The sequence below is a fragment of the Polypterus senegalus genome, chromosome 4 (assembly GCF_016835505.1).
Source record: "Polypterus senegalus isolate Bchr_013 chromosome 4, ASM1683550v1, whole genome shotgun sequence".
Classification (NCBI taxonomy): Eukaryota; Metazoa; Chordata; class Cladistia; order Polypteriformes; family Polypteridae; genus Polypterus; species Polypterus senegalus.
Window position 1 is genome coordinate 50,033,868 of NC_053157.1, and position 15,263 is coordinate 50,049,130.

Sequence of the window (15,263 nt, forward strand, 5' to 3'; positions counted from 1 at the left end):
TTTGCAGTACTCGCACTCAGATGTGCTCACTCAAACAGGTTATTTGTTTAGTTATTTCTTCTCAAAAGTTAGCATATTACTCTCACAAAGGTAGTGGAAAAAACATTTACATCCTTAAAATCGCTTCTTTAAACTTATTCCTTCTTTAATAGAATCTTTTCTTTTCACATTACAGTACATGTCCATATTTGACTCACAATACTTGGGTATGGTTTGTGAAAGTGTTAAATAAGCATAAACTTAAGAGGTACTTGTTGGCTTTTATTTTTGCAGTTTTTTGGTCAGTTTTTTGTCTTAAGATTATTTATTGAATGTTGATTTGAAATTTGCATATGTTGGTCAAACCATACTAGTTTCATTTTATAAAATACATTTTTACTGTACAGAAATGTACAGCTATAAAAATCACACACTTGTCTCTTTTTATAGATAACCTGGCTTGAGGGGCATTCTTTAGCTCAGACTGTTTTTACTTGCCTCTATGTACACAACCCTGATGAAATAGAAGATCCTGCCATGAAGGCTTTTGCTCTAGGCATACTTAAAATATGTGATATTGCCAGAGAAAAGGTCAATAAAGCGGCAGTTTTTGAAGAGGTAAGATGTTAATTATTTATGTTCAGTATGGAATTAAAGTGTTAGACGTGCTTAGTAAATGTAAGTCATAGATTTTTGGGACAAACTAAGACAGATTCAACACCATTTTCAAAATGGAGAAGCAAAAGTAAATAAATTAAGTAAGTTGCCAGGGAATTGTATGTATGTTATGTTGCACCTACTAGTCGCTGGACATTTACCACAAAGAAGAATGAAATCAAGAAAAACAAAAAACATTCATGCAGGCTCTAGACATATAAACCTAGCTATCATCTTATTATTAGGAGTGAGAAATACAACAGCAAAAATAAAAGGTAACAACAAAATTAGACACAGCTTTGGTTAGGAGCCTTATGCCCTGACAAAATATGAATAAAAGATTACCATTGCTGTATGGCTCACAAAATTAATAATACAATGTCTATTGTTTTCACCTTTGCACAAGCATTCTCAGATGTGCAATTTTTTATTTATGCCATTTGATTTTAGCCATTGTGGGCATTTTATAAATTGAGCCACAATAACAGTTTTGTTGAATTATTGTATTAACCAAAGGCATAAAAAAAGATTTCAGTGATTACATAAGCACACAATAGTTTTTGTTTTCTTAATAATTTCAGAAGTATGAAAAATTGTACATATTAACCTTTTAAAATAGCATACACAACTAAACATTAGCATGATACCCTGCTGTTTTGGTGCACCTAATAAAAGAGTAAATGCATAGCCTGAATGGTCAGACTAATTGGGTTCTGTTATGATGCATTTTGAATTTAGTCAAGTGAGACAGATCATTCCATTCCATTGAAGTGCCCAAAAGCCCTCTGCTGGGAGGTAAATTATGTTAATTTTAAGAAGATGTCCAGCAGAAGCATAGACTGATTATGTGTATTTATGCATATCTCTATGTGTGCATCATTTATTTAAATGATATCAATAGCTCTATTTCTTCCTTTTCACTTTTTTTTTCTTTTCCATTTTGTTTCAGCTGTGCATAAAGATTGTTAGATAGCCAGGCCTAATTTAGGTCTTTTTGTATCTTTTTTGGTTGTACACCCATTGTGGTGTTTTTTTTTTGTAAGAACTTGTTTACAGTATGGTAATAAGTTGTCATGATATCAAAATTTGAAACTTCGATACAATACTAAATGTATTTAAATCAATTCTGTATGCATTCAAATTTAAACTGAAATAAATAATAGACTTTTTTTATCAATTATTGTACTTCATTCTTTTGTAAAAGTTAAGAGTACAATAAAAAGAAAAATATTTAAAAATAACCAACAGTTATTTTACGTTGAGGAAAACAATAACTGCTATTGAAATATATAAATAGATATTGCTATCTTTTCTGAAAGTACACATACAATATTTAAACAAACATTAAATAAACAAGTAAAAAAGATCAAGTAAAAAGAACATTAATATGGTCTTGTGTAAACCATTGTTCTGAGGGTAAACACACTACTAACACACTAAAGTTAATTAAAAGGAGAAGGAAAATAGGAATTTTATGAATTAATACAGAAAGCAGTATATGGAAAAGTTAAAGTAGCTCAGCTTGCAGACTGCTAAATAATATTTAATGTCTCAGTTTAGTAATTAATGAAAGTTAACCCTTTTTTTTATTTATAATTTAACTAAATTTTCCCTTTCCCCTAGGAAGATTTCCAGGCAATGACCTATGGTTTCAAGATGGCAAACAATGTAACAGACCTTCGAGTTACAGGTATGCCTGTAAGGTTAACTTTTAAGTTATTTTATATGGAATGGATTAAATATAGCAGTGAGAGATTAACAAATATAGGACAGCATAATAATGATGTGATAAAGTGATGCTTTATTGCCTTAAAACTTAGTAACATGATTTAACATTTAACCCAGATAGAGTAATATTTTCTAAATGATGAACAGCTGCTGAGAGAAATCTTGGACTTATTACACCACCTATTTTCCTAAGTCCCAGTACCCTATACATTATGTAAAGTTAAAGGACAACCTAAACCACATTAATATAAAATTAACATAACATAAGTAAAATTAATCACAATTAGTACATTAGCTGAAGTAAATAAATACTGTAGAAAGGGAATAAAGTAATAACTTTAAAGAAGTTTTTTTGGTTTTTGAATAGCTAACTCAAAATCCAGATTACAACCCAAGAGAACTGTGTTAAGACTTGAAGATGGTGGTTCATTCAAGACTACCAAAATGTCTCTAATGAATAAAGCAATTTTTTCAGCAAGAGCAGCCATAAATATCACAAAGGAGAAACTGACTAAGTATAGGAAATGTTTTTGATTACTATTTCAGCTGTAAAATAATGCATCACTACTTGCCTATTTTTAAAGGTTTACATATGCTCATGACTGATTTTGGTTTTGTTAAACATAGTGACTTTTTATAAATAAAGATATTTTTATATAAATGAAAAATATATACAAAGGATGATGAAAATGTTTCAGGCCTGGCCTCTTAAGAGGAATCCCTTTAAACCAAGCAAGTTTTATTTTTATCATAAACCCTGTGAACACAGATGTGCTTGTTTGAATATTTACAAAGGTTTTTCTGCCCTGCTTGTGCAACTACTCTTCTCCACCTAACATGGCATCTTCGTCATTGGCATATCATTCACATAGCACACAAGGGAGCAGGTGGCAAAAATACAGGGCCACGTCTACAGAATATGTGATCATTTCCAGTTCCACACAGCAGTTTTTGTCACCTGTGTAGTGCTGGGGGGAGCATTGTTGTGAAGGAGAAATGGGATGGTCAAACACCTTCCTTGCCTTTTTTCCTGTACTGACAGTCCATCTTCAATGCTTTCCAAAGACAGACTTGTGTACATGCCAAAGCAAATCAGTATAATATTGAAAGGTTATGTGAATGTTTTGAGGCACACACTCGAGAACATAAAAAAAATTCATATGATCTGGCCAGCAGTGACTTTTACATAGAATTACAATTCCTTGGAATTAAAGTGCTTCCAATGTTCTGATTGTTGTGTGATCCCTGAGTGGTGGTGAAGCATCCTAGATTTATCCCTCTTACGACTTTTTTTTTCTGGTCCTTATTTATTTACTTAGGATTCTTATTGGAACATTGGATGCAACTGATGCTCCATTTCAGGTGTCAACATTCTGAGAATCCAACATGCCTGGACATTCTTCATGTTAAATTGATAGCCTTTCGGTCATCTTCAACAGACCTCCTGTCACAACTGAATTCTGCAACAATTGTCTCGAATGTGGCATAAGCATTAGAAGTTCAGTGAAAGCACAATTCTTGATTTATCTGTTTGTAGTATTTTGACTTGGTTCTGAATAAGAAACATAACCTATCAACTACAAATGCAAGAAACCTGTACCATGTTTACTACATAGGAGCTAATCTTTGACCATTTGCAAAATCTTCATCATAAAATACCCTTTTCAGGTTCAGGCTCAAAGCTATTGACAACCCCTTGTAATATGTATATTTAACATTATTCATTTAACTTAAAAAATGTTAAGGGTTCACATGGTTTTAAGTTTGCAGATTTTTATAGATATGCAGTTAATCAACATGTTATCATTCACTAATGTGAAATTAACAATGTTTATTTGAAGTGCCAATAACTTAACCATCAGTTGCTATAAAACTTGTTTTTGTATCACAGATTATTTTGTAGAGTACAGTTCAATTCAGACTTATGCAGAACTTCAATTCTCAGAATACAACCTACATTACAATCATAATTCAATACTTATAAACCTCAGAATAGGTCTGGAATTAATGTATTCAAGAAAAATCCTAAACCCTAATGTCCATAAGATTTTTATACAGAAGAGTTTTGTTTTTTTAGGGAATATCACTTCCAAGATGGATGTAATTTAATTTATGTTATGGGCACTCTTTTTTTCATTGCCAGAAATTGTATATATTACAGAAGATGTAACATAATTACAGTTGGCCATCTCTTTTAGCCATTTTCTATATTCAGTCCTGGGAGACCTCCATGGCTGCACATTTTAATGCAAACAATTTCACAATCTGTGCAGCATTCTTAGTTTTAGCTAAGAATCATTATTTAGTTATCGGGCCAATAACTATTTCTTGGTAAACTTCTTCTAAATACAGTATTTGTTTTCCTTCTGTATAGCTAATTGTTTTCAGATACTAATTATTAAGCAGACCCCCGTGATCCTGTAGTTAGGATAAAGTGGGTTGGATAATGGATGGATAGTTCTGGAACAGGTGCAAATGACATTGAATGCTAAAAGGGAGAAATTACCTTCACTGCCATATTATCTTGTCTGCCTGTTCACAGTTACTTCTTACAAATGAGAAGACATGTGAATATGGAACTGACGTAATTGCTTTCTGTAGGCATTCAGTGTTGCCAGGATATGGATACAGTTAAGGGTGCAAAGAAATGAGTAAATTAAAAAGAAGATGGAAACAGAAACTAAAGAATTGACAACTGTTGTTACATTTCTTAGAACAGGAAAATAAAAAGAAGATGGAACACTAAACAGTGAGATCATTTAGAAGTAGAAATCATGCACTGAGTGTGAAACTGGTTGTAGTAAAAACCTGTAGCCACAGGGGTCCCCAGGACTGAACTTTGGAAGCACTGTTCTATACTGAGATATAGTATGGAAATTAAATATATTTTTTCATGTCCTTGTTAACTGCAATAACTACACTTTGCTGTTGATAACTAATAACTTGTTCAATTTTTTTCCTTTTCATTTCATAATGAATATATTCATGTTAAACATACAGCAGCATTTTAAAATAATTTCTGTTACTGATTTTTTTAAAGGCATGCTGAAAGATGTGGAAGATGATTTGCAAAGAAGAGTAAAGGTATTATTGAGTTTAGGGTTGTCTTTTAATGTAAATAATATACAAGCCTATTCAAGTTACTGTTTCCCTGTTATACAGAGTGAGCCAAAAAGAAGTACCACATTTCAAACGTTTATTCTATAAAAACGCTACAAGCTAAAATACATTTCATTACGATGCAAGGTATACAAAATCGATTTTTTCACTGTGTTTTTAAAATGATGGTGGTCATCATTAGCAATACACTCTTTGAGACAATTTCTTAATGCTTGCATGACTCATTCAGCCATTTCAAGGGGAACAGCTGTAATTTCCTGGTAAATAGCATCCTTGAGGACTTCAAGGTTTTGAGTTCGGTGTGTATATCTTCAACTTGAGATAGCCCCACCAGAAGAAATAGCACAAAGTGAGATCAGGTGAATGTGAAGGCCACCCGACATCACCTTACAGGAAGATCAGCTTCCCCAGAAAGATTTCCATGAAAACTTGCATGGATCTCCATGCCATATGAGCTGTTGCTCCATCCTGTTGAAACCAGGCATCCCCCTTATCCATTTCTTCCAGTTGGGGCCTCAAAAAGTTCCCTAGTATTTCAATGTAATGTTCTGAAGTGACAGTGACCGTTGTTCCGCCCCTCCTCAAAAAAGTAAGGACCTACAATGCCAAATTCTGCAATGGCGCACCAAACTTTAACTCGATCACTGTGCAGGGGTCTTTGATGAAGTTCACAAAGGTTGGTTTCAGCCCAATAGTGAAAGTTTTGCTTATTTACACAACGATTCAAATGGAAATATGCTTTGACACTACACATGAAGATGACAGCTTGATGGACGGTATGCAGAATGTAGCAAACAACTCTGTGGCTCTCCCAGTCTCTCCATTTTGTATGGATGGAAATTAAGGTCCTAATGAAAAATCCTCCTCTAAGACATGTTGAAAATGCCTAAGGTGTGTGCCACACATCTAGGAGACTGCAGAATTGATGCTCTTACAGCTTGGATGTTTTCAGGCATTCATACAGTCCGAGGACGGCCTGGAGATTTTCTTTTCAATGGTGTACCCGTCTGTCTAAATTTGGCTACCCACTGAAGAATTCCTTTCCTATTTGGGACGCCCCCATGAGAAGGAATGCTGAAGTGCCTTCAGAAAGCGCGTTGCATAGTGATGATGAATTTGGTCTCTCTGAAGAACGCTTCAACAGCGAAAGCACGGTGCGCACCGGACCAAGGAATTTTGCTGACTGAAAACTTCAAGGGATTGTCTATCAATGGACCCAAACCCCAACACACTTGGCTGCCACTACCTTGAGAAATGTGGTAGTTCATTTTGGCTCACCCTGTATTAAAAAAATACATCATTAAATAAAATGTTGCAATCCATATATTCAGTTTTGTTTAAGTGAATTCTAAGAGCTCTTTGTTAAAATTAATCTGGATAACTTGGAGACTTTAAACAAAGATCCGGAGTTTTTTAAAATCACTTTAACCCATTATTTAAATCCACTTAATCTAATACTTTATTCATTTTGGAAGGAAGGCAAGGGTTTAACCTGGCAACATTAGCAAAATCTCGATGAAATGACACTCCATCACACTGCACACTCAGAAACACACTAACACTCACTCAGACTTAACAAACACATTAATTTTTCATGTTAGACAATGACTGAGGTACCATTCATCTCCAGTGAAGTTACTGAATATTTTTTTAAATAATGTTTTGTTAATGTGGTAGTAAATGTGTTTATTTTTATTTGAATATTCAGCTTTTTACCACATATTTAGTCATTTTTCTTTGTGTTTTCTTGAGGTTACATGTTTTTAACTACATTCTAAAATGTAGATTAGTTCTATTGGCAACTCAATTAATCAAAATGAGTGAATGTGGGTGTATGTATCAGTGTTCCCTTACATTAACTGTCGTCCCATCCAGAGTAGTTTTCTTTGTAGCACTCGGTGCTTTTGTAACTAACTGAAGAAGTGGGTTCTGAAAATACATGGATTCATATCTTTCAAGCTTATATAAGAAGTATACAAAAATTATGGTTATGCAGGATATTACTTATTAAGATGTTTTACTTTATTGATAACTTTATTGTAGGAGGTACACTATAATCTGTCTGCTTCTAAAGTTTTTCAAAATGAGCATTACCGTTCACCGTTTAATATTATTTGCCTCTGTGGTGATTGTCAGTAAGACGGTGCAAGCTTCCTATTTCACATTTGTTTAAAAAAATCTGCATTATTTGTCATAGTTTGATGAATAAATTTTAATGTAGTGTCTGCACTCTACTTTTTGGAACATATTGGTAGTTTATAATTTACAAAACTCGCTTCACTCGCCAGATACTTCCGGATACACACTTATAAGATTTTTTTTCTTTTAATTGTTGCTATTTCACTAGTTTCACTTTCATTTCAGAACTTCTCTCAAAACAATATTTGGAATCTTTAGTGTCCCAATATGCTGAATCTTTTAAATGAGGTCTGTGAGACATGTGTTTAATGATTTTTGTACCATAATGTAGGAAAGGTTTCTCTGTTTGGAATTTCAGCACAGACAAAACGATCCACATCATCAGCAGTTAATAATTGTTTTTGCAAAGTAACCAATAAATGCATGTGAGTTAAACCCCTTTTTGAAATTCTCTGACTTAAACTAATTTCTTTTTGTCTGCGTCAATGCGATCTGTGCTATCTTTTTTTTTTTTTGATACTGTAGCGACTGACGTAATAAAGTGTCACAGATGTTCTACTTTAACAATCGCCGACTGCGTAACCCCAAACACAACTTGCTAGCACCCTCTCCAACCCTTCATCCCATGGGTCTCGCCTCCCCCTTACCGCATCAATCAGCACCCAGCTATCAGTCTGCTGTGGTGTATTCTGCCCTCCCATTTCTATTTCATTAGTTTCACTTTTATTTCAGAACTTCTGTAAAAACAATATTTGGAATCTGTCGTGTCCCAATATACTGAATCTTTTAAATGAGGTCCGTGAGACTTGTGTTTAATGACTTTGTACCATTATTTAAGATAAGTTTCTCTGTTTAGAATTTCAGCACAGACAAAACGATCGACATCATCAGCAGTTAATATTTTTTTTTCAAGTAACCAATAAATGCATGTGAGTTAAACCCCGTTTTTGAAATTCTCTGACTTAAACTAATTTCCCTTTTGTTTGCGTCAATGCGATCTGTGCTATCTTTTTTTTTTGGATACTGTAGTGACTGACATAATAAAGTGTCACAAAAGTTCTACTTTAACAATCACCGACTGTGTAACCCCAAACGCAGCTTTCTAGCACCCTCTCCAACCTTTCCTCCCACGGGTCTCGCCTCCCCATTACCGCATCAATCAGCACCCAGCTATCAGTCTGCCGTGGTGTACTCTGCCTTCCCTCGAACGGACCTAACAGTCACTTAAAACAAAAAAAGGCTTCAGCTTGGCTGGGATACTAAAATACATCCGACTGTAACTGCTTTCATATTCTGAACCTTTCTCTGCATATGTATCTCTATTCTCTGCACTGCTCTTTCTTCTTTGCTGAGAGCGTGACTTTACATGACTGAATGTTTTGCTGGCTGTCCGAGCTCTTAATTGATAAGAAGGGCGTGTCTTGCAAGACTCTTATGTTCTACGTCCCCGTGAGACTGCCCTGGGACAGTCTCTTGGCACCAAGTCTCATGTTTACGTTCCCCGTGAGACGCTCCGTGGCCCGTCTTTGTTGTCTTGTGGGTCTTTAAAATGTTTTTCGAGAACTTCCAAGAAGATTACGTCTCGTCGCCTGGCTTTTACATTCCAGGATTTTTTTTTATATAGAGAGAGATAGTCAGCCATAATATATTTATTCCTTGTATAAATGCGTAATTTTACTAATTATGTTAAAGCTCATTATAACATTATAACTAGTTAATTTTTCACAGTTAAAACTGTCTATTCTCCTATTACCTGAACCCTCTTAACTCATTTTAGGGTGACCGAACACTGAAGCCTATACAGTATCATTAGATGCAAGGCAGAATGCAGTTTTGTCTGAGGGATTCAGCGTAGCACAGGGCACCCATGCTGATACTCCGTCTACATGTTTGGGACATTGGTGAAGAAGTAATGTAGGCTTAGGATGAATGTGCAATCTCCACATAGTTTGTGAGCCCTGGGTTTGAATTCTATAGACTTTGCGGCAACAGTGCTGAAAACTGGGCCATTCACCGTTCACTGAGAGTCCATTACCTGCAATGTAACAACACTTAACTGAATTTTAAGTGCTATGCTGTTTGTACAGATCATTTTAGAAATAGCTGCTACTCTTGTTGCCTATATATATATATATATATATATATATATATATATATATATATATATATAACAGTAAATCGAGTATCATATTTTTCAGAGTATACAAATTTGGTATTTCAGCATTTTGGCACTCCTAAATTAATTCTATGTCTATAAACAATAATTGGTTATATTACACCTCTCTACATAAAGTCTCATTTATCTTAAAAAGCATTTAAATTTTTTGTTTTTTCTGTCCTAAAGAGCACAAGAATTCGCCAAGGAGAAGAAAGGGACCCCGAAGTTGAACTAGAAGTAAAAGTTATTCTTTCCTTTCTATTAAATTTAAAAGAAAGAAAAAGATTTGTTTTGAAAGATTTATAGTGCATTAATGGTAATGCCATGTCTATCTTTTTTCAATGTTATAACCTTTCCTTAACTTAGTCATTACCATAGGTTCCACCAATTTGGTTCAAAACTTCCTTAAGAAATAAATAAATAACCGGAAGTAGATATCCCTCAAATTAATCATTACTCATTTATTTGGTGCATTTACTCAGTCGGAGTGCTTTAGGGTGGGGTTGCAGCTCTAATCCCACCCATTGACTAAACTGTGTGTGTTTAAGCAATTTAATAAACCTGTGAGTGCTAAACCATGCACTTTATGTAATTTGTTAGATTTTTTGTTTTAAAGTGATAGTTGAATAAATACATGTAGATATAATTATGAACAAATCCAAAATTGATTCATGCAGTGTTCAGCAGAAACTTTCCATGAAGTAAATGTACTTCATACAAACTTCATAATATATGTTTTAAGTCCATGGATTTATTTTTCTAATATTTGGTCACATTATAAGTTTTACTATGTGGGCATTACTAAATATAAACTAAGGTTTCAAAATAATAATGCTTTGCTTTAAGAGCTTTGTAATTTTTGTATTATGCTGTTTTTAAGTAAATTATTAACTGAAAAAACAATGCAGTATTAATTATTTATATTTCATTCCTATAGCATCAACAGTGCTCTGCACTTTTCAGCAGAATTAGGTTTACACGGTTATTGCTGACTGCATTAATAGCATTTACAAAAAAAGAGGTGAGTGTTTTTATTACCAGTCTGTTAATCTATTACCATAATAAGACAAGCAGGGAGCTCCTTTATGCAAATTTTTATGTATTAGATTGTTTCTACTAATATTTTAACAGTGTTAGAGTTTACTTTCAGTGAAACATAGTTAAATAGTGTTAAAATGAAAACACGCTACAGAGGCTGAGAAAGATGTATGCCATTGTATTAGCTACCTGTGTTACTTTTGCAGGTTCATTAAAATTCATTATTTTAATTGAGTCTTTGCTTTTAAACTCATTTCTGCAATATGCACAACGTTTGATCATTTTCAACGAAGCCTCAATGCCTTTGTGTTCATATATTTTCAAAACAATAGATTAGGATAATTCCTTCTCTCGAACTGGACAGGTATATTACGCTACTAAAGGCAGAGGTACACTCTCTTAAGTCACATAAAAGTCAGAAACTTTCTCCAGCGTTATTAAAGAAGGGGTCTTCCTATATTAGTGTTTGTGATTTTCTGGGAGTTAGTGTCATTTATACATAATGTTGCTTTCATAATACACTAGCAGAGTATCCGGCGTTGCCTGGTCTTTTCCAAACAAAACCTTGTGGGAGAGCGTATACTGCATTTCATATCTTTCTTACATCTTTTTTTTTGAGGAACCTTGGACATAAAACTAAAATTATAAAATTATTTAACATGAAAAAAATCAGAAAAGTTGTGAGTGTCAAAACAAGGAAGATATGATTAAAAAAGTAGAGTAAAATGATTCCCTGATTTAAAAATAATATTGAGAGAGAGAAGAAATTAATTCAGCTAACATATGATTGCAATACTTGTTTGTAAACTAGATTCTTAGTTTCCCTTCCAGGTGCAAAAATAAACAAATTTTTCAGGGAACCTACCCTTGAACATGCAAGATAAATCAGCTCTGCAGTACTGAATACACTGCTCCTGTGACTTGTTGATCATGATGAAAAACGCAGAAATATATATATATATATATATATATTATATCTATCCATCCATCCATCCATCCATCCATTTTCTAACCCGCTGAATCCGAATACAGGGTCACGGGGGTCTGCTGGAGCCAATCCCAGCCAACACAGGGCACAAGGCAGGAACCAATCCTGGGCAGGGTGCCAACCCACCGCAGGACACACCCACACACCAAGCACACACTATGGCCAATTAAGAATCGCCAATCCACCTAACCTGCATGTCTTTGGATTGTGGGAGGAAACCGGAGTGCCCGGAGGAAACCCACGCAGACACGGGGAGAACATGAAATTTAATGTCAGTAAATGTAAAGTATTACACATAGGAAGTAAAAATATTAGGTTTGAATACACAATGGCCGGTCGAAAAATCGAGAGTACACCTTATGAGAAGGATTTAGGAGTCATAGTGGACTCCAAGCTATCAACTTCCAAACAGTGTTCAGAAGCCATTAAGAAGGCTAACAGAATGTTAGGTTATATAGCACGATCTGTGGAGTACAAGTCCAAGGAGGTTATGCTCAACCTTTATAATGCACTGGTGAGGCCTCATCTTGAGTACTGTGTGCAGTTTTGGTCTCCAGGCTACAAAAAGGACATAGCAGCACTAGAAAAGGTCCAGAGAAGAGCGACTAGGCTGATTCCAGGTCTACAGGGGTTGAATTATGAGGAAAGATTAAAAGAGCTGGGCCTTTACAGTTTAAGCAAAAGAAGATTAAGAGGTGACATGATTGAAGTGTTTAAAATTATGAAGGGAATTAGTACAGTGGATCGAGACTTGTATTTTAAAATGAGCTCATCAAGAACACGGGGACACAGTTGGAAACTTGTTAAGGGTAAATTTCACACAAACATTAGGAAGTTTTTCTTTACACAAAGAACGATAGACACTTGGAATAAGTTACCAAGTAGTGTGGTAGACAGTAAGACGTTAGGGACTTTCAAAACTCGACTTGATGTTTTCTTGGAGGAAGCAAGTGGATAGGACTGGCGAGCTTTGTTGGGCTGAATGGCCTGTTCTCGTCTAGATTGTTCTAATTCTAATTCTAATTCTAACATGCAAACTCCACGCAGGGAGGACCCGGATTCACCCCATCGCAGATTTTAAATGTAAGCATATCTAAATATATATCACAGATTTTTCGCTGGTTTGCAGATTTCTGCGGACAATGGGTCTTTTAATTTATGGTACATGCTTCCTCAGTTTGCTTGCCCAGTTAATTTCATACAAGGGACGCTATTGGCGGATGGCTTAGAAGCTGCCCATTCAGAGCACGTATTATGTATTAACTAAAACTCCTCAATGATATACGATATGCTTCCCGCGCGGTGCTTGATTGTTTGCATTTCTCTGTCTCTCTCACTCTCTCTGACATTCTCTGCGCCTGACGGAGGGGGTGTGAGCAGAGGGGCTGTTTGCACAGAGGCTGTTTGCTTAGAAGATACGGACAGCTCCTCTAAAAACTGCTGAAAGACTACCTTCACATTGATCCGTTCGTGATAAAGAACTGTCATCTCTGTCTTGTCATGGAGCACAGTTTAAACAGTGTGGGAGAGTTTCTTAGGGCTTAAAAATACATAAAAATAACCATACAAACATATGGTTTCTACTTCACGGATTTTCACTTTCGCGGGGTGTTCTGAAACGCAACCACCGTGATCAAGGAGGGATTACTATATATATATATATATATATATATATATATATATATATATATATATAAGATAGATAGATATAGATATAACTGTAAGCCAGCATGGGATCCTAGAAAGTATTGAAATTGTCAGAACTGCTCTGGACATCTCTCTGCTATGAGGAGTCGTGTTGCTGACATCCTCGCATCATATGTGCATTAGCAGTTAAGTGACTGTCTTTCTTAGGAGGTTTCCTTTTGCCGGTGTGCTGGCCTTGCTTGTGTATCCTCGGAGTTGGAGCTCTTACCCTGAGTCTGCGTCTCACTTCCGGGCTGGACAAACACACACACTTGCATGTTTAGAACTCTATTTAATTCCAAAACCAACAGGGGCGTGGTGGTGCTGAAACATAAAGAATGCTGGCAATCACCTGCAGTTTGCCCTCTGGTGGTCGTTCTGAGTGTCAACTGGATGATAACATGCATACCAGCCTGCAAGATCTCCCCTCACCCTACCCAGAAGGGGTGGGTTAGGGCTGATTTCACCCTACAATAATGAGAAACATGTACTAAGTTTCATGAAAATTGCTCCAGACGTTCAGAAGTGATAAAAATGAGAGAAATTAAACCTTTAAGTACATTTATTCTGAGAAAAAGGTCCCTCATTAAGAAATAATTATTTTTAACAAAACCACATGTGCCATAGTTATTGCCACCTGTAGAAATTGTAATGAACAAAGTGTAACTGAAGTAATTTTTCCATTTATATCTTACTTTTTAAGTTTATCAGAGTATGGTAAAACTTAACCCATGTCTTCTGTTTCACAGGGGTATAAATATGAAGTGGCATAGAGGTCACATTCCTTTATTCATCAACTTGGGAATGATCAGAGAAAACACAATACTAATGAGAGAGAAGTGTTTTGACTTTCATAAGTCAGGGAATGGCTATAAAAATTGCTACTCACTTAAACATGCTCATTTCTACAGTTAGGGCAATAATTAAAAAGTTAATATGTACTAGAAGTGTCACCAACTTGCCCAGAAGAGTATCCAAGTTTATTTTGCCCCCATGCACATGATACTAGCATGATGGGGAGACAGGTCAAAATAAGTTCTCATGGATCACTATTGGAGAAATGCAGAAAAATGTAGCACCTTAGAGTCACCAAGTCTCCAAAACTTCCATCAGATGCCATTAGTACATTTTATATTTAAATATAGCTAACTCTGCCGAAAATGAAAACTTGGGCATCTTTGCATCCTCCGTCAGGGCTATGACCCAAAACATATGTCCAGATCAGCACAAAAATGGTTAAAGGAACACAGAATCACAAGTTGAAGTAGGGAGTGCACAAAAGAGGACCCTAGGGCCCTGGAAGATCTGGAGAGACTCTATAAAGAGGAGTGGTTTCAGATTCCCTGCACAGTATTCTCCAACCTTATACAGTGGTGTGAAAAACTATTTGCCCCCTTCCTGATTTCTTATTCTTTTGCATGTTTGTCACACAAAATGTTTCTGATCATCAAACACATTTAACCATTAGTCAAATATAACACAAGTAAACACAAAATGCAGTTTTTAAAAGATGTTTTTTATTATTTAGGGAGAAAAAAAATCCAAACCTACATGGCCCTGTGTGGAAAAGTAATTGCCCCCTGAACCTAATAACTACTTGGGCCACCCTTAGCAGCAATAACTGCAATCAAGCGTTTGTGATAACTTGCAATGAGTCTTTTACAGCGCTCTGGAGGAATTTTGGCCCACTCATCTTTGCAGAATTGTTGTAATTCAGCTTTATTTGAGGGTTTTCTAGCATGAACCGCCTTTTTAAGGTCATGCCATAGC

At 35.4% G+C, this 15,263-nt stretch overlaps 1 protein-coding gene across 2 annotated transcripts in view; it reads left to right on the forward strand.

The window, feature by feature from the left end:
- naa35 (N-alpha-acetyltransferase 35, NatC auxiliary subunit) overlaps window positions 1–15,263 on the forward strand; it is a 96,441-nt gene that overhangs the window by 35,526 nt on the left and 45,652 nt on the right. For both annotated transcript variants that reach the window (XM_039750599.1, XM_039750600.1), the window contains exons 6-10: window positions 430–597; window positions 2,260–2,326; window positions 5,405–5,448; window positions 9,968–10,018; window positions 10,719–10,802. In XM_039750599.1, coding sequence (XP_039606533.1) covers window positions 430–597; window positions 2,260–2,326; window positions 5,405–5,448; window positions 9,968–10,018; window positions 10,719–10,802 — 414 coding nt within the window. The remainder of the gene's footprint in view (window positions 1–429; window positions 598–2,259; window positions 2,327–5,404; window positions 5,449–9,967; window positions 10,019–10,718; window positions 10,803–15,263) is intronic.